A 22,473-nucleotide genomic window follows, 5' to 3' on the forward strand; every position below is an offset into this window, starting at 1 on the left:
CAATTTAAAGGATAGGAATAAAGTTTATTGTCAATTAAACACATTTTTTTAGTAGAGGGACAGAGGGACAGGGCTCCCAAAGAGGAACAGTTAGGAGCAGTGCTGGTCGTAATGGAGAAATCTACGCTTACGAATCATTACGCGTAATTTTACAATATTACGCATTACGCAATTACGGTTACGGTGTAGGAAATTATCTACGGTTCATCACTGTAATTACGCGTTAACATACACAGTTATGCGTAAGGATACCGTAATGTAGGCGCTTACACTACGATGTTACGCGTTAGTGCTGTAATACCCATTAATGCGTACTGTTTGACGCATACAGACGATGTGTACGCAATAGCCGTCAATGTGACAGCTATTGCGTACACATCATTCGTATGCGTCAAAACGTACGCTTATATACTGAAGGGCGGGAGAAGATACTATTAGAAAAGGGGAGTTGTACGTTAGTAATTACGCGTAAAATTACGCGTAAGTCATCATAAAATTACGCCATACCTAGCAATTACGGTAGACAGCGTAATTACGATACCGCTTTATGGCTTACGCGTAAATAATTACGCGTAAGACCGTAAGTTACATGTAGCGCTTACGCGTAGTTACGATGCGTAATTACGCTCATGCGTAATTTCGGCCCAGCACTGGTTGGGAGCTATGTAGCCATTGCACTATACATGAGGAGCTATGTACAGGACAAGTAGCCATATAGGTAACAACCCACCAGCTTGGCCACGCCTACAGCAGCTTTATAAGTGATCTCACTGTCTTCACAGGACATTGTGGTCCGCAATGCCTTCTTCTGCCTGGAGAGTGCGCTACAGGGGGACCTCAATATCTACACCAAGGCTTTAATGGCTTACGCTTTCACTCTCGCTGGAAAAATGGACATTCGGTCCCAGCTACTGCACTCAATGGATGAGAAGGCCATTAAACAAGGTGAGAAAATAGGACTTGCTGAGGTATCCACCTGTCCTCAAATCAATCATGAACTTCAGTCCTCAGTACTTCTTCTGTATTGTCCCAGACCTGGGCATCATAATGTGAAAAGATCAAACAGCGCCCACTAGTGGTTGTACCAGTGTTCTGGAGAATGCTCTCAGCCTAACCCGTGTTAAAGCGGACCTGAACTCAGAACTTCCTATCTGCTCTAAAGGATAAGCAACAGCATAACAACCTTTAAAATTTTTTTCTTTGTTACAGCTGATACAAATCCTGCAATAAATCTGCATTGTGTATACTTCCTGCTTTCATTGAAGCAGACATGGCAGAGAAGATTCCTGAGCTGACACAGCTGAGAGATCATATTACAGTGACAGATGAGGGGGAATTAGACAGGCTAAACTCTCTAAATACATACAGAGTTCTGGTCCACTTTAAGAATTGGTTGAATCTCACGCATAAGCAGTTATAAGACAAAATACCAGTGTCCAATAAATGCAAGCGGGTTGTCACGGAGACGCTGGAATACAGAGCTGTGCATCAAAAACTCCAATGTAATCCAGTCATTTTCAAAGTAGCAATACTGTATCAGTGTGAAGAGCGTGCGTGCATGTGTGTGTGTTTGTGTGTGGTGGTGGGTGTATGGCCTGATAACAGTTTTGCTTAAAGCTTCCTCAGAGGCCTAAGCAAAACGGCCATGCGTCCAGGGCTAGTTCTAGACTTTTTTTCTTGTGAGGATGCAACCAGTCCACCCCTTCCCCCTCTCCTCCTGATTTTATAGGTAGGTAACCGGGTATAGCTGCCCCCAGTATACGCAGCCAGTATAGGTAGCTAGTATAGGTGCCCCCAGTATACGTAGCTAGTATAGTTGCCCCAGTATAGGTAGTATAGTTGTCCCCAGTATAGGTAGCTAACACAGTTGCCCCAGTATAGCTGCCCCTAGTATAGTATAGTTGCCCCAGTATAGGTAGGTAGTATAGTTGCCTCCAGTATAGGTAGCTAACATAGTTGCCCCCAGTATAGGTAGCTTGTATAGTTGCCCTCAGTATAGCTGACCCTAGTATAGTATAGTTGCCCCAGTATAGGTAGGTAGTATAGTTGCCCCCTTTCCCCCGCTCCCTTTACCTTTTCAGGGAGTTGGGCATCCCTTCCTCTCTCCCGGCTGCACTGTGAGGAGCTGCTTCAGACCTCCGATCAGCAGGGACCGGCTGTGAAGACACAGTGATGTCCCTGCTAGCACGCGTATACAAGAAGTAGGAAGTAAGGTACTTCCTGTATACACGTGCTAGCAGGGGACATCACTGTGTCTTCACAGCCGGTCCCTGCTGATCGGAGGTCTCTCTTCACGGAAATACTGAAGCAGCTCCTCACAGTGCAGCGCTAGAGAGGAAGGGATCCAGACTCCCTGAGGCAGCGGAGGCCAGGAGACGATCTTGAAGCGGTGGACGGTAGGTGGGGGAGAGGGGGCAGGCGAGATGGCGCCCCTTGGAGGATGCCACCTGACGCACATGCATCAGTCGTGTCATGGGCGGTGCGTGCGCCCCGGCAGCCACCGACAACCCCCTCCAGCTTTTCACACTGGCACAGTATTGCTACTGTGCACATTGTTGAAAGTTGGATTTCGTAACGCACAGGTGTTGAATTGGACAATAAACAACACTTTCAGTGCCAGACAGCCATTGAAAGAAGGGGGCACTAGACTAACAGGGAAGGTATTGGGGATGGGATGGGGGCTACTAGAGCGTACGTACTAGTACGGTGCAGGTGAGATGGGCCCAGGGTGAATCCAAATGATGTTAAATACTATTCCCCCTCTGAGTCGTCGAAACTCGGAGGAAGATGTAATCCAGTGATCACCGGAACCCCAAATTACCCATACGAGCCCCACGCACCATAGCATTGCTGCTATAGCAGTGCCTTGTTTAGCCGCTTGCTGCTTCGCTACTAGACTACTAGGGAAGTCGTTGGAGGGCACATTTTTTCACCAGGGAAGGCATAGTGTTTGGGAGACCTCAGACCACTAGGAAAATGATTTAAGGGGGGAGCTCAACACTAGACCACCAGGCAAGCTATATGTTGAGCATTAGACTACCAGGGAAGCCATTGGGGATGGGGGGCTCACTAGGCACCAGAGAACTGTAGGGGGGGAGGGAGCACTAGACACCACAGACCCTGCAAAGAAGTTGGAAGGTATGCAACCTTCTTGCATTTTTGTTGACACTTGAACTACTTTAAGCTGGCCATACACGGGCCCGATTTGCCGCCGTTCGACAGCAGATTCGATCACTGGGATCGAATCTGCTGCCAATCGTTCGCCCTAAACGCACCCACCGATCCGATTTCCTCCCGAAATTAGATCAGTCCGTCGATCGCGCCGTGCGGGAAATTACCGTCGATCGCCTGCGGGTAGGGAGCACGTCGCTAGCGGCGGCCGATCCGATACAGGTATACATTACCTGACGCTGGCTCCCGGGCATCTTCTCCGCGCTGCACCGCTCTGTTCTTGCTCCATCCCAGCATACATTAACTTCCTGTGTCACTCCAGTGACCAGGAAGTTCAAACAGAGGGCGCTCTAATTTAACTTCCTGGTCACGGAGTGATACAGTGTATGCTGGGATGCGGTGCGGGATGCTGGGATGCGGTGCAGCGCGGAGAAGAGGACCCAGAGCCAGCTTCAGGTAATGTATACGGGGGGGGGGGGGGGGGGGGGGGGCAGGCGGCAGGAGCAGCTCCACAGATTGTGATCGGTTTCAGGCTTAAATCGATTCACAATCTGTTTGCAGTAAAGGCAGCCATACGATCCCTCTCTGATCAGATTCGATCAGATAGGGATCTGTCAGTTGGTCGATCTAATGGCAAATCGACCAGTGTATGGCTACCCTTAGTCTTGAGCATGTCAGCTGCAGTTTGGCAAAAGGAATCTTCAGTTCCATATCCCACCAATACTGCAGTTACTGTTGTTGCCCTGAGTGGGCTTGATTCACAAAAGGGTGCTAACTCAGTTAGCACACCTAAAAGCTTTGGGCGTGCTATCTACGCTGCTAAACAGTTAGCATGCCCAAAGCTTTTATTGGTCCCGCGCAAAGTTTAGCGCTGCGCAGCGTGCGCAAAACATCGCACTGAGTGTGATCGAAACGGCGCACCGTGCAACATTTTAGGCGCACCTGGTGCGACCGTTTGATCGCACCTGGTGCGACGTTTCGCGCGCACTGCTAAACTTTGCACGCGCTAACTTAGCATGCAAAACTTTGCATGCCCTAAAGGGCTTTAGGCGTGCTAAGGGGCTTTTAGGTGTGCTAACTAAGTTAGCATCCTTTTGTGAATCAAGCCCAGTACCTGTCACCTACCACTCTGCAGGCATACATCAAATAACGGCACCAGGTAAAAAGGGCATGGGGTATAGCCGAAATGTTAAAATGTTGTCTATAACAATTTTTTTTATTGTTTCTTCATCTTTATCTGAGATAGAATAATAAATATGTTAAAATAACGGTATTTAAAACAAAAATATACCGTATTTACAGTTGTAATGAAGATGGTAATACATTGGTAAATATTACCAATATTTTACTTAACCTAACCCTGCTCTTACACAGATCCCTCCCCCCTCCGATGCCTAACCCTATAAACCCCCCTTTCTCCACCTCAAATAACGTAAATACAAAAAGTGATACATTTCTAACGATAATACATTTCAAAACGATAATTTATGTAATGATAATTCTCAGGATGAATATAAAAAATGATTACAAAAAATTTTAAATGATAATTTCCAAAATTATAATTGTCAAAACGAAGTTCAAAATTATATTTTTCAAAGCACTAATTCTTAAAACGAAAAATTTTGTTTGGACGGGCCCGCCCCCTCTGTTTATCGGGCGCCAAACGCCAAATTTCTTCTTTGGTGCCCAGTAGCCGATATTTTGCATTAGCGCTTATGGGACGCAAAAAAAAGTCCATAAGCCCCAGGCGCCCAAATTTCCTGATTCTGCCCTGAGTGCCTGGCGCTTACCACTCTGCACTAGTACCCCAAAATACAAGCTTATGGGCCCCAGGCTGTGGGAGTCAACAAGGGTAAATGGCAAAAGAAGTGTGAAAGCAGGTGGGCAACAACGTTTTGCTGGGGTAGTGCCATAAATTGTAGTTATGGCCCCGATCAGTGCTGCAGTGACAAAGGTAAAACACAACCGAATACATACAATTTGCCTATACAGTACAACCTCTCTCTTGATGATCTATAGGCCAGAGCTACACATAAAGTGAATTATTAGATGTATTTATTTATTGTATTTCTAAAGCGCCAACATATTATGCAGCGTTGGACATTAGATGCCACAAATACATACTACAGAAAACAAGCAGATCTTCGCTGTCAGCCCTTGTTCATGATAATTATGGTCACTTTCTTCCAGATGGCACAATCCACTGGCATCGCCCAGAAGTCTCGGAAGGCTCTGGCAAAGTATGGACTCCGTCCAGCAGGGCTCCATCACTTGAAATTGAGATGACTTCCTACGTTCTTCTGGCCATGTTACACAAGCCTGAGCTCACTAATGAGGACCTGACGCATGCCACTAAGGTGGTCTCATGGATCATAAAGCAGCAGAACCCCAATGGCGGCTTCACTTCCACCCAAGTAAGTACCACCCGTGACCTGTTATCTTCAGTCATCCCTTTCTCCAATGTTCGTGCTGCTCCTTCTTTCCTCATCACATGTCACACCAGGGGTGGCTTTTCCATGAAGCAACGTGAATCATGTTCTTCAGGGCAGCAACAATTAGAGGGCAGCAAGAGGCGGCTCCCCTCCCTAAATGTCCCACTCCTCGCTCTCCCCGTCTCCCCCTCCCTATATGCGTGGCATGGCTTCACTCACCTGCTGTCAGCGTTCCAGCGATGGGATCTCCATCTGCCTGTACAGCATTCTGTATCCATGGCTACAGCAGTGCCTCATGTGACCTGTTACATGCTGCTGGGTCACATGAGGTGTCGCTGTAGTCAGAGAGGAAGCAGGACTTCACATGTGGCTGGTGATCCCATCGCTAATCTGCTGAGAGTAGTTAGATAAGCGTAGTGCCAGTGCCTGCAATGCACAGCCCAATGTTTCTCTCCTCTCCAGTCCGGCTGTGCACACACACACATAAGGGGGGGTCCTCACAATGTATTGCTTCAGGCAGCAAAAAGTCCAGAGCCAACCCCGGGTCACACCAATCAGCAAGCTTCCATGAGGCCCTCTCACTCTTCCCATTCCCCCTTTGAGAGTTCAACTAGAGTTAAACTACTTCTTGTTATTTGTTTTGGTTGCTGTAATTAATATATTTCTGTTTTTCCTGCCATTAGTTTTAGGCCACATACACACATCAGACCATAGTCTTTTGAAAATGAAAGATCACAGACCAATTTTACCCCCTTCCATGTAGTATGAGAGCCATACCTACACAGTCTATTCTATGGAGCTGAACTCCCCATCAGACAGAAATCTTTGCAAGATGCTGCACACACAGATGCTGTACAGACACAAAAGATCAGTATCTGCAAAAGATCCGTTCCTGCCAAAGATCCGTTCCTGCAAATTGCAATGATAGTCTATGATATCTGCAGATCATCATACACACCTTGTTTAACAGACATTCATCTGCAGATCAGATCCACCAGGATGGATTTTCAGATCTGCAGATGATTGTCTGATCTGCAGATGAATGTCAGTTAAACAAGGTGTGTATGATGATCTGCAGATCTCATAGACTATGAATGCATTTTGCAGGAACGGATCTTTTGCAGGAACAGATCTTTTGCAGATACTGATCTTTTGAATGTGTACAGCATCTTTGTGTGCAGCATCTTGCAAAGATTTCTATCTGATGGGGAGTTCAGCTCCATAGAATAGACTGTGTAGGTATGGCTCCCCTACTACATGGAAGGGGGTAAAATTGGTCTGTGATCTTTCATTTTCCAAAGACTATAGTCTGATGTGTGTATGAGCCTTTAGTCTGATGAACTTGTTATGTGATGCAGATGGTTCTAGACTGCACCATATCAGGTTGTTGTGGTGGGAGGAGGTGTTACAAGCCTCATGTTACAGGGGAAGTAACGGCCTGGGCACCAACTCTAGGAGGAAAGGAAAAAGACCTTGGCACCATCCTAATGGGTGAGAGGTTGTCTGAGCATCCTGTGAAGCGGGAGTGGGAAAAGGATCCAGGTACCCAGGCTATGAGGGGAGAGCTGAGGGAGAGTTGGGTGCCATCTTAATGGACCACTATCGTGAAAAATTGTAAAATGTAACATACATGTAAACACATACAAATAAGAAATACATTTCAGAGTAAAATGAGCTAAAAATTACTTTTTCTCCTACGTTGCTGTCACTTACTTTAGTTAGTAGAAATCTGACAGAACTACCTACTTTAAGGGACAGCATCATAGGAGAAAGTAATTTATAGCATATTTTACTTTGTGAGAAATTTACTTTTTATTAACGTTTTTCATATATTTTAAATGTTGTAATTTTTCGTGATAGTGGTCAACTAAAAGTTTCCTGGAGCTGCCCCTGAACAGCTGGTCATTTTTCAAGCTGTACACTACCACATTAGCAGGCGGTGATTGAGTGTGACTTGGTATTAGTCTGGATTAGCTCTCTGGAGATAGGACTGGACAGTGATAAGCAATAACCACGCCCTCCCTTTGTCTCTCTGTGATATTGTGTCTCTCTTCAGGACACGGTGGTTGCTCTCCAAGCCCTGGCCACCTATGGTCACCACGCCCACAAACACGATGGACCTCGGGAAGTCGCTGTCACTGCAGATGGGGCTCCAGTCGCCAACCTCCACGTGGATGACACCAACCGTCTACTTCTGCAGCGCGCTACACTGCCCAGCGTGCCCGGAGATTATAGCGTGTCCATCAGCGGACCAGGCTGCGTCTTCATACAGGTCAGTGGCTGTATATACACACACATATAGGAATATCCCAGAGAACTGCTGGACGTACAGAATAGGGCTGCAAAGAGAACCTGTGTCCAAACCCTGAGAACTAAAGCAAACCTATGAGAACGTTCTACGTGATGCCCCATGTCTGGCTTCAGTGTTCTCCTTTGTCCAACACTCTGATCCCCCCTGGCACCATGCTGCACCGGGAAGTAGCGTAATTATGCTGCCGCACATGCACCGGGGGTGGAGTTACAGTGTGCAAGCTGGTGCTGGCCACTTCCTAACCACACCCCCTCCTGGTGCCGAATTGGCAAGGAGGTAAACACAGCTAAGAGGACATCCCATTTGGCTTCGCGCCCCCATCAGATTGTAATAGACAGCAACAGAGTCTCCCTTGGCCAGTACAATGCATGATTTAAAGGGGAACACCAGGGTAGTGTAGCATTTTGGACATAGCAGGGGGCCTAAAGATACTGTATTATTTACGTGTAATTGCAAATATTGCATATCAGTAGGGAAGATGTGAATAAAGCTTCATACATGTTAGAAGAATCCAACGTGTGAACAGCCAATGCTTTGGCCAGCAATTAGCCAGGCAGATCGATTCGGCCAATCGCAGGTTGAGAGCATTGTTCTCCCCACTCACCCTCTTGCCGCTCCATTGGCCCTCTGAGGCCATACCTGGGCATCACAGGGGTACCCATCGTAGTGCTAACCTCCTGATGGCACCACTGATGGACAAAGAGGAATGAATTCTTGGTGAGAACAAACTCTGGACCCACCAAAGTAAATTCTCCACTTCAGTATAAGCTTCTGCTACTACTGAGGAGGCTTCACACACTGGAATCTTCCATACCTCTCAGGAACATTTACTGACCGCAGTAAATAAAATAAAAATGGCATTACCATCTAATCTCATGAAGGGAACCCCAATACTCTGTCCCCTTCATCCAGGAAATAATTCTCCTACTATGCAAATCTCCACTGACCCAGGGAAGGAGATAGATATATCCAATCATAGCTTGTAGCTGCTGGTTAACCAACCATGTGCTAGCTCATTGGTCAGCTACACATACATTTGATCAGGGGCGTAACTAGAAATCATTGGGCCCCCTGCGAAACTTCAGATGGGGCCCCCCAGCTGTCATTGCTGGAGGGGGAGTGCTGATGGTAGCCGAAGTTAAGGAGGGGGGAAGTCGGGCCCCCCTTCCCACTGCTGTTTGTGCTTTCTGCTCCCCCTTCCTGTGCTGCCCCCTCACCTGCCTCTAAATGGCATTGGAAGGCCCCAAAGCCAGGCCCCCCTGTCACAAGAGCCCTTGTGGCTGACCGCACTTAGCCTTCTAAACGGTGCCAGCGCACAGATCGTGCGAACTCTGGTCGCAGTCAATGCGCAGGAACCGTTAAGAATTAGCCGCAGACAACTCAGAAGGGAGCCTGTGAGACACGGGTAATTACAACGTCACCTACTGGTTCAGAGTAAACTGCCACCGCCCACTAACTGACTGACTAATCCTGCGAATAAAACGGTTAAACACACGATATTCTGTCTAGCCAACAACAAACAAACAGTAGCGTATCTTCAGAGACCCGGGATCATTTCTGTGTGTGCTGATAAGCAGGGTAGCGAAACAGTGAATGACTTGGGGAAAGTCGTTTATTCACGCAATATAAATAATTAATATATACAGACAATTTATTAAAAATCACAATTATTAAGACAGTAATAGCCAGTATGAAAAATAAAAGAAGGGAGAAAAATACTTAGTTCCTGGAAAGATGTCCTTATTGTGGGAAGAATCATAAAGTTCTTGGTTTCAAAGTCCAGAGTTCAGACCAGGTGGATGCCAGCATATCCTCAAGCTGGCATCTGATGAGTGCAAGATGGTTCAGTGTGGAGGACACTGAGTTTGGGTCCTCTGCCATTCTTATGCCCCTGAGTCAGTAGGAGGGAGTGAGGGCGGGGAGCCACACACCCCCTTGGAGGATGAGATGAGCCCTCCCCTTATCCTGAGGAACAGAAATCATATCTACCCATATATGGGCTCCATCTCACAGAACCGTACAGGTCAGGGCAGATTTATTAACATTTTCAGGTCTGTCTCGATTTACCCAGCGCCCTGATACCAGACATGAGGGGTGGGACCCCTGTGGTATCATCAGGGCACTTGAAACTGCCTAGCTGGCAGTCCTTACCTCCGAAGGTTCTGAAACTTCCTCAGAACCAGCACCGGGGCTCATGCTACACTTCCCCCACGTTTGATGAAGCTGCCATCTCAGGAACCCCAGAAATATTACAGATCTGGGAAGTTATGGATTATGCCATAAGCCTCAGGTTAATTCAGGAGTTGTTTTAGCTGCTAACAGCTGACTTTCCTTTGATCTTTAGCAGAGAACAGAGTGTCAAGACCTCCCGTGGATTCGTAGCCTGCTTGGCTGGACCTAGGCCTCCTTTGGTTAATTAACATCTCCATGAGATCAGCTAAGTGTCACCTGGTTCGCAGAACCAAAAGGGAAATTGTGCCTTCCACAGGGAATATGTCCAAGCTAATTAACACCTTCCCCCCAGGCTGTCATTTCAGCTAAGACAGATTTCCCAGCTGTTCCTAAGCAGAGGGATACTGCACATCAGATCTTGGTTTTATTGATCTGAGGCGCAATCGAGTGCGATCGTTCTTTTCTTCACGGGCGGTTCCAGGACGCGCCTGCGTCCCCGCAATCGTCCGTGACAGCCCTCCCCCTTGTCCGTGGCTTAGCCATTCATCCGCAAGATGTGTGGCGGCGCCGCTAACCTGGCTGACGGGCCTCGAGTTGCCGGTACGGCGGGAAAACCTATTGGAGCCTGTGGCTCGGTTCCCCTGGACCGGTCGCGGTCTGCTACCCGCAGGGTTGACCCAACATGGACCGTTCTGGACAGGGCGTTTGCGCCACTGCAGTCGGACGTGGTGTCTGCCGAGACTGCTGACAACGGGCAGTGGGTTGGTTAGGTCAACAGCCAGCCCACGCAGGGTTCCCCTGCTGAGTGGCTGTGGACCTAAGGGAACCCCGCGGGAATCCCTGGACCTTCCCAGCTCCTGACAGACGGCACATGCCCTGCAGTAGTTGGCTACATCCCTGTTCATCCGGGGCCAATAAAACTGTTTCCGAATACCGGCGAGTGTCTTGCGGACACCCGAGTGCCCTGTCAGAGGATTACCATGTGCGGATTTCAGCACATGTCCCCTGAACGCACTCGGGACCACAAGCCACTTGGTATCCGCGTGGGATCTACCTGTAGGGGGCTGTACAGACTCACTGTACAGTCTCCCACCTTCCCAGTACACCTTGAAAGCGGCCCCGTCTGCGAGGGGCTCAGCGGCTTGCTGCCTGAGCACCTCCAGGCTTGGGTCACTTTGTAGTGCGGCTGAGAATATGGCGCTGTCAGTTTCAGCCAACTGGCTCATGTCACACGAGGCCAGCGGCTGAAAGGTCTCATCCCTGCGGTCAGAGGAGGGGGAGGAGGCCGGAACCCCCTCCACCTGTTCTGAGCTCGGGTTCTGAGCAGTGCAGCTGCACGGTACTGCTAGCACAGGTACACTGTCAGAATGGCACAGACGGGCATTACTCAAATCATCATTGCATGCAGTAATGACATTGACAGGTATAGACATTTTTTCATTACAGACAGGTTGTACAAGAAACTCAGGTACAGTTACAGCATCATCACAACAGACAGCCTGTACATCAAACTCAGGTGCCTTTGAAGCAGGCACTATTGAACCTGGTACCCTTGAACTGGGCACATTCAACCCACCTCCCCCTGGTGCTCCCCCAAGGGTATAAAGTACCTGGTGGTGGGTGGAGAGTCCATCTCCTTCCGTGAGCGACAAGGCGGTCGTGGCAGGTTCATAGTAGGACACAAGCTTGCCCAAATCAGTCCCCAGCAACACAGGGACTGGGAGATCCTTCATAACCCCAACAACCCTTTCGTGGACCCCTCCCACTCCCCAATCCAGCTTCACTCTTGCGTGGGCTATGTGGAAAAGGGTGCCCTCTACTCCAGTAAGGGCAAGGGATCGGCTGGAGCTGATGCTCTCCTTTGGCACAAGATGTGAGTGAACTAACGTGATGTCAGCTCCGGTGTCTCGAAATCCGGTGACAACTTTGCCGTTCACGCTAACAAGTTGCTGCTGGTCGGTTCGGTCGCGGATTTCCTGTCCGCGTGCAAACAGGACAAAATCTGATGATCCAGGCTGTGGTTCGCTGGCGGGTTGCCTCTGCTGTGGGTGAGGTGCAGGTGATGCAGATGATCCAGGTGCTGGTGGTGTCTGTCTCCGCTCCGGACAGTCGAATTTCATGTGTCCGGGCTGGCGGCAGTAGTGACAGGTGACCTCTCCAGGCGCTGCAGGCCTGGGTGCAGCAGCTGCGCTGGGTGGCCTCTGTGGCGGACGGCTCACAGGGGCAGGAGGGTCTGCCGAGGCATTGGGCTGACCTCCTCTCCAGCTGGATGGGACAGTTCTGCGGGTATCAGCCACCCGGGTAGTTGCAAAAGTCTCAGCAAGGTCTGCAGCGACAGTGGCTGAAGCCGGCCTGCGTTCTAACACAAACTGTCGTACATCAGCAGGGCAAATGTTCAGAAATTGTTCGAGGGCTATCAAGTCCTCCAGGACGCCATAAGACCCTTTGGTGAGGCCTAGCGTCCACTGGCGGAGTGTGGTGAGCAAGCTGCTGGCCACATCTCGGTACGAATCAGAAGACTTTTTCTGCCAGGCCCTAAACTTTTTCCGATAGGCTTCTGGCGTCAGCTGGTACTTAGTAATGATAGCGTCTTTTATAGCAGCATAATCATTATCCTTCTCCGCAGGCAATTCTGCGAAGGCATCAAGCGCTTTGTAGCGCAGCAATGGTGTCAGATGTCTGGCCCACTGGTCTTGGGACAGACGATACTGACGGCATGCTTTTTCAAAAGACCGCAAAAACAAGTCAATGTCTGTGTCTTTTTCAATATTAGCAAACTTAAATTTTGCACTTACGGGTGCTGCAGCTCCTTCGGCAGGGAGGCTGGGCGGTGAACTCCGGCTGGCCTGTTGAACCTTTGCCATGTTGAGCTCATGCTGTCGTCTCTCCCGCGCCTCTGCGGCATCCCTCTCCGCGTGGCGTTCAGCAGCAGCAGCAGCAGCAGCTTGCCGCTCCCGTTCCTCCCGCATTTGGCGCTCTGTCCGCGCTTCTGCAGATTGGCGCTCCTCACGCATGTACTGCAGGTACTTGTCCAGGTCAGTGTCCATCAGCTTTTGTAATGCCTGCTGCATTAGCGGATCAGTACAAACGGACAGTCCAGTACTGGCCGGTTCCAGGCGAGTACTTTCAGAAACTCTGGGATTGGGGTCCATACTGACAGTCTCTGGCGTAACTGTTGCAACAGGGCCCGCAGGATGCTCAACCTCTGTACGCCTAGGATCTTCAGCCTCTGGTTCCCCTTGCCTTGAGTCAGATGGGGCAGCATCTACCTCAGCAGACACATCCAGCTCCCGCGGTTGCTGGGTATCCCATTGAAACAAGTCATTTACCATGTCCTGTTTGTTCCTGCGGAGGGTGTCAATGCCCCGCAGCTGACAAAGATTTTCCAGGTCGGATACGGCCATGAGCTTGTAGTTCCCGGACATTTCCATGCCAAATAAAATAAAACTTTTGGGGAGGGGTACTGGCTACACAGTCTCTCTGTATATATAAAAAATATATTGCCTTCCAGCTACACCAACGAATTAGTTCGTTTCTCGATAGCGCTAGCGCTATCGCAGATACTTTCAGCACAACACAGGTCCCAACCGCTGCCTACCACTGTCACAGGAGCCCTCAGTGGCTGACCGCACTTAGCCTTCTAAACGGTGCCAGCGCACAGATCGTGCGAACTCTGGTCGCAGTCAATGCGCAGGAACCGTTAAGAATTAGCCGCAGACAACTCAGAAGGGAGCCTGTGAGACACGGGTAATTACAACGTCACCTACTGGTTCAGAGTAAACTGCCACCACCGCGGTTACTATGGGACCGTGGGGCCCACTAACTGACTGACTAATCCTGCGAATAAAACGGTTAAACACACGATATTCTGTCTAGCCAACAACAAACAAACAGTAGCGTATCTTCAGAGACCCGGGATCATTTCTGTGTGTGCTGATAAGCAGGGTAGCGAAACAGTGAATGACTTGGGGAAAGTCGTTTATTCACGCAATATAAATAATTAATATATACAGACAATTTATTAAAAATCACAATTATTAAGACAGTAATAGCCAGTATGAAAAATAAAAGAAGGGAGAAAAATACTTAGTTCCTGGAAAGATGTCCTTATTGTGGGAAGAATCATAAAGTTCTTGGTTTCAAAGTCCAGAGTTCAGACCAGGTGGATGCCAGCATATCCTCAAGCTGGCATCTGATGAGTGCAAGATGGTTCAGTGTGGAGGACACTGAGTTTGGGTCCTCTGCCATTCTTATGCCCCTGAGTCAGTAGGAGGGAGTGAGGGCGGGGAGCCACACACCCCCTTGGAGGATGAGATGAGCCCTCCCCTTATCCTGAGGAACAGAAATCATATCTACCCATATATGGGCTCCATCTCACAGAACCGTACAGGTCAGGGCAGATTTATTAACATTTTCAGGTCTGTCTCGATTTACCCAGCGCCCTGATACCAGACATGAGGGGTGGGACCCCTGTGGTATCATCAGGGCACTTGAAACTGCCTAGCTGGCAGTCCTTACCTCCGAAGGTTCTGAAACTTCCTCAGAACCAGCACCGGGGCTCATGCTACACTTCCCCCACGTTTGATGAAGCTGCCATCTCAGGAACCCCAGAAATATTACAGATCTGGGAAGTTATGGATTATGCCATGAGCCTCAGGTTAATTCAGGAGGTGTTTTAGCTGCTAACAGCTGACTTTCCTTTGATCTTTAGCAGAGAACAGAGTGTCAAGACCTCCCGTGGATTCGTAGCCTGCTTGGCTGGACCTAGGCCTCCTTTGGTTAATTAACATCTCCATGAGATCAGCTAAGTGTCACCTGGTTCGCAGAACCAAAAGGGAAATTGTGCCTTCCACAGGGAATATGTCCAAGCTAATTAACACCTTCCCCCCAGGCTGTCATTTCAGCTAAGACAGATTTCCCAGCTGTTCCTAAGCAGAGGGATACTGCACATCAGATCTTGGTTTTATTGATCTGAGGCGCAATCGAGTGCGATCGTTCTTTTCTTCACGGGCGGTTCCAGGACGCGCCTGCGTCCCCGCAATCGTCCGTGACACCCCCCCTTAGGCATCTCCCCCTAAGGGCCCCCCAGCGGTTGCATCCCTTGCTATTGTTACGCCCCTGCATCTGATAAAGGCCCCCCCTTTAAAAGGGCGCAGAAATAGCGATAGCAGAATATCAATTTACTACATCATTCATTTAGTAAAATATCAGTAATATTTAGCGATATTTTACTATGACCTAACCTCTCCCTACTCTTCCCTGGTAGAGCCCAACCTGAAAGGGAATCCCTAACTTACATTTTCCAAAAAAATCAGATAGTTACCTTGGGAGGGGGAAGACTCTGAATCTTAATGAGGCTTCCCCCATCCTCCTGTGCCGTCCCATTCCAGCGCAGGTACCTTCCCGATCAGTATGCTGCCTGCGTAGACGCGGTAGCAGCTTTCCCCTTGGGCTCTGGTGGGAAGAGCCACGCCCGATCAGGGCGCATTACAGCGGACCCGTTTGGGCTTGGCTATTTCTGCCGAAGCTTGAGGAGAAAGCTGCTGCTGCATCTGCACACAGCACCGACAAACCCTGTCTGTGGACTATCGGGGGTCCCACCGCTGGAACATGGCTGCAGGGCGGAACGATCCCCCTCCTGAGGTAAGAAGTGAACCCCCAGGGGCACTTTTTCACTCCAGGGACACTTTAACCCCACCTAGTGGGTGCCGGACCTTAACCCCCTGCACCTAACCGTAACACCCCCCCTCCCGTGCCTAAGCCTAAACCTCCCCCTCCCCACGCCTAACCCTAACCTTAACCCCCTGCACCTAACCGTAACATCCCCCTCCCGTGCCTAAGCCTAAACCTCCCCGCGCCTAACCTTAACCTTAACATCCCCGTCTAACCTGAACTCCCAGCATCCCATTTAAAAGGCCATCCGCTATGCAAATTGCGACTGCAAATAGCGAGCACGAAGCACTCACTATCTGTGCCTGAAGTTTACCCGCCCGATGTCCTACCAGGCAGCATTTTAAACTGGGCGTGTCTTGCGTCCTCTTTAACTACTCCTGTCAGCAACTACTGACTCTGATAGGCTAAATTTCTTTCCCTTCCTGGGTCAGTAGAGATTTGCATATTAGTAGACTTTTTCTGCTTAATGCTGGAAACATATATATGTATTTGTTATCATCATTAGGAATATTAAAGAGATGGATAATAAAGGTATGATTGCTATTATTATTACCGGTATTTAGTATTTATATTGCGCTGACGTCTTCCACAGCGCTGTATATTGTATATTGTCTTGTCACTTAACTGTCACTCAGAGGGGCTCACAATCTAATCCCTACCATAGTCTAATTTTATAAATTGTAGTCTAGGGCCAACTTCGGGGGAAGCCAATTAATTTATCTGATTTTGGGATGTGGGAGGAAACCGGAGTACCTGGGGGAAACATCCAAACTCCATGCAGATAGTGCCCTAGTTGGTATTCGAACCAGGGACCTAGCACCTCAAGGCGAGCATGCTAACCACTACCATGCTGCGCATGCAAACACATGCAAACGCGCAAACACATGCAAAACACATGCAAACACAAGCAGACACATGCAAAACACATGCAAACACAAGCAGACACATGCAAACGCGCAAACACATGCAAAACATGCAAACATATGCAGACACATGCAAATGCACAAACACATGCAAAACACATGCAAACGCGCAAACACATGCAAACACATGCAGACACAAAGTGATGTATCGTCAGGATTATAATAAACCTATTTTTTATGCAGAATGTTCTGAAATACAACGTCCCCCCTCCTGAAGGTGACGCTCCATTCGCGCTCACGGTGACCACAATACCCGAGGAATGCACCGCCAAATCCATCAAAGGCTTCAGCATTGCTGTCAATGTGAGGTGAGGCTACATAGCACTGTCATACTCAACAAATATTATAGGTGGGAGAAGGCGACCCAGGGTGTATAGAGCTCTTAATATATTTGTATACCAATTTTCTCCTGTCGGACTGAAAGCGCTTGTGAGGCAGCCACTATAGCGCCCTTAGTAGGCAGGAGCAGTGTGTTAGGGAGTCTTGCCCAAGATCTCCTTACTGAATAGGTGCTGCTTGCTTACTGAATAGGAATAGCCAAGGTTTGAACCCAGTTCTCCTAAAGCAGAGACAGAGCACTTAACCATTACACTATTATAAGCTATGTGAAACAATAAGGGGTCTTACCCCAGGTGAGGAATGGAATTTTAAAAAGATATTTATTGGACTTAAATGACAACCATTTTGCAGGCCTTATCCTCTTCTTCGGATCAATAGAGCAGTGTATTTTCAGAGAAACACTCTTGGCTAGGAACTCCTGTAGTAGAGGTGTAATACAGATACTCAAAAGCCAGGGGTGGGCTAACTTTTCTTGCTGCTGGCCGCATTCCTCTAGTGGCCCGCATAACTCCCCCATACCTCTGGCACTTCTCTCCTTCCTCTCTCCCTGCAGAGTTGCAAATGAAACGCGCAAACTGTTTTTTTTTTTTTTTTGTGTATTTTTTTTTTCCTCAACTCACCCAATCACACTCTTCAGCTGCAATCTCCATGGCTACGGTGGCGTTATGTGACACACTGGTGCGTGCTGATGGCAGGTCACATGACACCGCCGTCACCGTGGAGACGCGCTGGAAAGTATGATTGGGCGAGTTAAACCTATTGTTAAGTAGACCCAGACTGACGCGATTGAGCCTATTACCAGGGCTGATCACGGCTGAACGGCAGACCACGGGAGGACGGTGTGGGACTCACTAGTGTTTATGCTGCTGGAGCAAGCTGAGGTGAGTATCAAATCTTCTTTTTCCCACAGCTCTGGTTTACTTTAAGCCGTATTAAAGCAGACCTGAATTTGAACTTCCTCGCTGCTCTATAAAATACACCACAACTTAATGACCTTTACAGAAAAACATTAATTTGTTGCAGCTAATACAAATCCTTCCATAAATCTGCTGAGTGTCTACGTCCTACTCTCATGGAAGCAGACATAGGGTTAACATCCTGTGTTTACAAATGAACAGCTCTGCTGTGTCAGAGGAGATTCCTGAGCTGACATAGCTGAAGAGATCAAATTACACTGTGATCATACACAAAGGAGGGGGAATCAGACAGGCTTAACTCTCTAAACACACACAGGGTGCATTTCTCTAGGTTTTCCTTCTGTCCTGTGCAAGAGTTCAGTTCCACTTTAAACTACTCTACCTGCCCCTCCCACAAATCATGCACGATAAATCCCACGTATCTTTATTCCTGGTCTGATCACCAGCTGGTGGCTTTCATAGGCTCAGCTTCTCTTCCTTCCCACACCGTTCGATTAGACATATCCTTGTTAGGAGTACTGTACTTTTTTGCTTCTCACTTCTGTGTAGTAGCTTTGTTACTCCATCTTCCATCAGCAGCATGAGAGGTTCAGCATCCAGTATCAGTAAGTAAGAAATCCACCAAGCTGAAATTAATTCATGATTCTCCTTCTGTTTCTCACAGCTACACTGGCAGTCGGGAGAATTCCAACATGGCCATAGTGGACGTAAAACTGCCGTCTGGTTTCTCTCCTGTAAAGTCCTCTGTCAGGCAGGTAAGTGCACATTAAACTATGGAATATAAAGTACAGAAGACGGTCGGCACCGCAGAATGCTGTTTTATTCATACATGCATGCAAACAAGCTTCCTACAAACATTGGTGTCTGTGTCCATACGGCTCGACGGCCGTTTTGCACTAAACATGCTTCCGTGGAGGATTGCAGCCTCTGTAGAAGTATGTGAAGGGCGAAACGGCTGCCAGACTTTTAGTGCCCAGCTCCCACCGCTATTTATCACCTCACCTACGGTATGTGCTAATTTTTGTTCTAATCACTTAGAACTAAATATGGCTCTTAATAGTAAATAAAATATCTTCAACCCGAGGCTGTTTTCATGCCAGGAAGTCAGGGCTGAATTGACCAAAAGGCAGTGTAGGCACATGCCTACAAGCGCCTGATGATGGAAAGGCGGCTCACTCCCCTTCCCTACTGCCTACTTCCCTATGCAGAGTCCCGAGCAGAGCATAAATGAGAGGTTACTCACCCGGCTCTTGGCATTCCACTGACAAGATCTTCCTTCAGTCAGAGGCATCTCTAGCTACTTAGTACTGAGGGTATTTCTGGCTACCTAATACTAGGGTGACCATATTTTGATTTCCAAAAAAGAGGACGATCACAACAGCATGTGGGCGTGGTCATGGGTGGGGCCAAATATACAAGACCTTAGCAGTGTGCTGTCCAACTTCGCGGGCATGGAGGGCCGTTTTTTTTTCCAGACCACATGGTGGTGAAGGGCCAGCCGCCCGACCGACCACAAAATGCAATCAGATTCGCAGAAGATTTCCCCACAAAATGCAATAAAATCACACAGGCAGGTGACAAATGATGACAATCATGGTGAGAACTCCAGAGAAGACTTTAAAAACCATGCTAGTTAAGCACAATGATTTAGTATTCTGGCTGAACTGGATGGCTGTAGGTCTTCTGTTCAACCTAAAAACTGTAACTGCTGAGAAAAGACAAGTTAAACATGCTGTACTGAACGTTTTGCCATTCATTTGCACATACTGAAAGCTGGAATCTCAGTGATTTAACTGAACACTTTGGGGTTAATTCAAGCTAACAAAGACGTTTATGATGAAGTGCAGGAATACAGGAGGCTCTGCCAGTCTCTCACACAAGTCAGAAAGCAGCCCTCCTGGAGTCTAGGGACTGTCAAAAACTTTTCAACTTTTTTAACCCCTTATCCACACAAGGCAGTCATTATAACAATGGGGAGAGACTAGACAGATATTTGCCCAGGGACCCTCCAGGCAAGCTCTGCATCATGCTGTGTATATTTACAAGCTTGCCTGCCCTCTAATTGCACTTTTATCAGCTATCCTTGTGTTTCACATTACCTTACCACAACAAACCTGAATACACCAGACCTGCCCTAAATCACTGAATGAAAGGCTGCCTGGGGGGAGATTGCCCCCCTTCTCCCCTGGCCAGTCTGTGCCTGACTCACACACTGAACAAAGCAGCTCGGCTCCCTCTGTGTTCAATCACCCGGACATGTAAAAAATCCGGGAGGACGGCCCGGACAGGTCATAAAAAGTGGACCTGTCCGGGCAAAAGAGGACGCCTGGTCAGCCTACCTAATACTAAGGGACACCTGTAGCTACCTATGCTGGGCAAGAGAAGTAAGGCAGAAGTAACAGCTGGGACAGCCAGCATACTTGGAGTGCAGTTCGTGGGGTTTGTAGGTTCATGGAGGGTGCCAGGACATCTGTGCCATTTGAACAAATCTTGTTCAAACCAGTCACACACTTCTGTATGAAAGCTTCAAGCGGTGCCCAAAAAAAGCATATATCATAATAAAAAAGAGTGCAGGAAAACAGTGTACATCAGGCCCAGATTTACATCACAGGACAAGATATATGCTTTTTTTGGGCACCGCTTGAAGCTTTCATAGAGAAGTGTGTGACTGGTTTGAACAAGATTTGTAGGGCTCTGATTCGCTGTGATCATAACATCCTCTTTTAGGCTGCACAGATAATCACTTCCTGCTTTAGGCCGCACAGATCATCGCTTCCTGCTTTAGGCCGCACAGATCATCACTTCCTGCTTTAGGCCACACAGATCATCACTTCCTGTTTTAGGCCACACAGATAATCACTTCCTGCGTTAGGCCACACAGATCATCACTTCCTGTTTTAAGCCACACAGATCATCACTTCCTGTTTTAGGCCACACAGAAAACAGAAGAGTGACGAACGCATATTATTCACACGTTATCTCCTCTTTTCCAGCTGACCAGCAACAGTATGATAAAGATGTCATCAAGTGAATCCAACAAAGTCATTGTCTACTTTGAGAAGGTACTTTCTGTAATAATAGTAATAATAGTAATGCTTGAGGCTTTCACAGGGAGTGAAATAATAAGGAATCAAATTACAATGAAGTATTATACCCTCACCCAACTGTCTATTTTTCCGAGGGACAGACCCTCTTTGGGAAGTGTACTGTACATTAAAAAAAGGCGCATAGAAATTTTGGCACCCAGTAATCCTGCTAGTAAAATATTGGTATTTAATACTGATATTTTACTATTAAAGTGTAAAATATTGGTATTAAAGGAACACCATCGATTAACATATTTTTACAGTTGAGATAGGAATAGTTTGGAAAGTGCTCAAAGTACAGGTGTATACATTTGAATGTTTATCTCTTTGTTTACTGTTGTCTAATTCCTTTCACACTTCAGTGTCGCCAAAACTGACGCTGAGTGAACCATGATGGGAGGGTGGATTCCCTTGCAATAAATCTGTTAATCCTGTGTGTGAGAGAAAGTTCTGCCTGTCTCTGAGAGCTGTCTGCAGAGAGCAGAGGAAATGTATCTTATGTGCAACATAACCATTTATAATAGTGTGTGAAACCTGATACCAGAGGCTTTTCATATAACTCATGAAACATTCCAAACGTAGCTAAAATCTACACACAATGAATCATAGCTTTTGCCTCTGATATTTAACATAAAAAGTAGGAGAATGCTTACACAGCTACTTAGACATTATTTGTAACTTGCCATTTTAGAACAGTTTGATAGTGTTCCTTCAAATTATTCCTACCTGATGCCTAACCCTAATCCCCCCCCCCCCACAAACTTCCTTTATGACACCCGGCGCCTAACCCCAATCCCTCCCTCTCAAGCTTCCTACCTGACGCTTAGCCCTAAACCCCCCCCTCTCTGCACAAATTTCCTACCTGTCTAACCCTAACCTAACCTTAACCGCCTGCCACCAATCCACCCCTGGGTGCTGCCCAAACTACCCCTCAATGCCAACAATTCAATAGGCACCTATGGCGGCGCCCCAAATTCTGGCACTAGCGGATGCCCAATTTGCCTGCTTTGCTTTGGGAAACCGATCGCTCTGTCCCTCTTACTTCCTCATTTGTCCCTCTTTCAGGACTCATGTAAAGAGCTATGTAAATGTATGTATTTTTCTACTGGAAAAATGTGTTTATTTGACTCTAAACTTTAATCCCATCCTTTAAATATATTTGAAATTTCACATGTTAATATGAAGGAAAATGAACCAGGATAGAAAGAACCAGTGTGGTTTGAATTAAAAAACAACATATTTTTCCTATGAAATCTTTATGGTATGCATGACAAGAGGTGCGCTGGAGGCGTGATTAGGAGTGTGCCCAGAGCATTATTAGGTGTGGTGGGGCGTGATTAGAGGAATGGCAGGGGCGTGGCTTAAATTTCTTCTTTCTTAAATCAAAAAGTTGGGAGGTATGTGTGCTGTGGAAATGAAGAGATCGCCATAAATAAATGGGCTCTTTCC

The 22,473-nt window shown here is 47.7% G+C and overlaps 1 protein-coding gene across 2 annotated transcripts in view; it reads left to right on the forward strand.

The window, feature by feature from the left end:
• Nucleotides 1–22,473, forward strand: part of LOC137533939 (alpha-2-macroglobulin-like) — a 132,447-nt gene that overhangs the window by 102,884 nt on the left and 7,090 nt on the right. For both annotated transcript variants that reach the window (XM_068255256.1, XM_068255257.1), the window contains exons 29-34: nucleotides 783–945; nucleotides 5,362–5,585; nucleotides 7,660–7,875; nucleotides 16,866–16,990; nucleotides 18,603–18,693; nucleotides 20,932–21,000. In XM_068255256.1, the coding sequence (XP_068111357.1) occupies nucleotides 783–945; nucleotides 5,362–5,585; nucleotides 7,660–7,875; nucleotides 16,866–16,990; nucleotides 18,603–18,693; nucleotides 20,932–21,000 (888 nt within the window). The remainder of the gene's footprint in view (nucleotides 1–782; nucleotides 946–5,361; nucleotides 5,586–7,659; nucleotides 7,876–16,865; nucleotides 16,991–18,602; nucleotides 18,694–20,931; nucleotides 21,001–22,473) is intronic.

The sequence above is a fragment of the Hyperolius riggenbachi genome, chromosome 10 (genome assembly GCF_040937935.1).
Source record: "Hyperolius riggenbachi isolate aHypRig1 chromosome 10, aHypRig1.pri, whole genome shotgun sequence".
NCBI lineage: Eukaryota > Metazoa > Chordata > Amphibia > Anura > Hyperoliidae > Hyperolius > Hyperolius riggenbachi.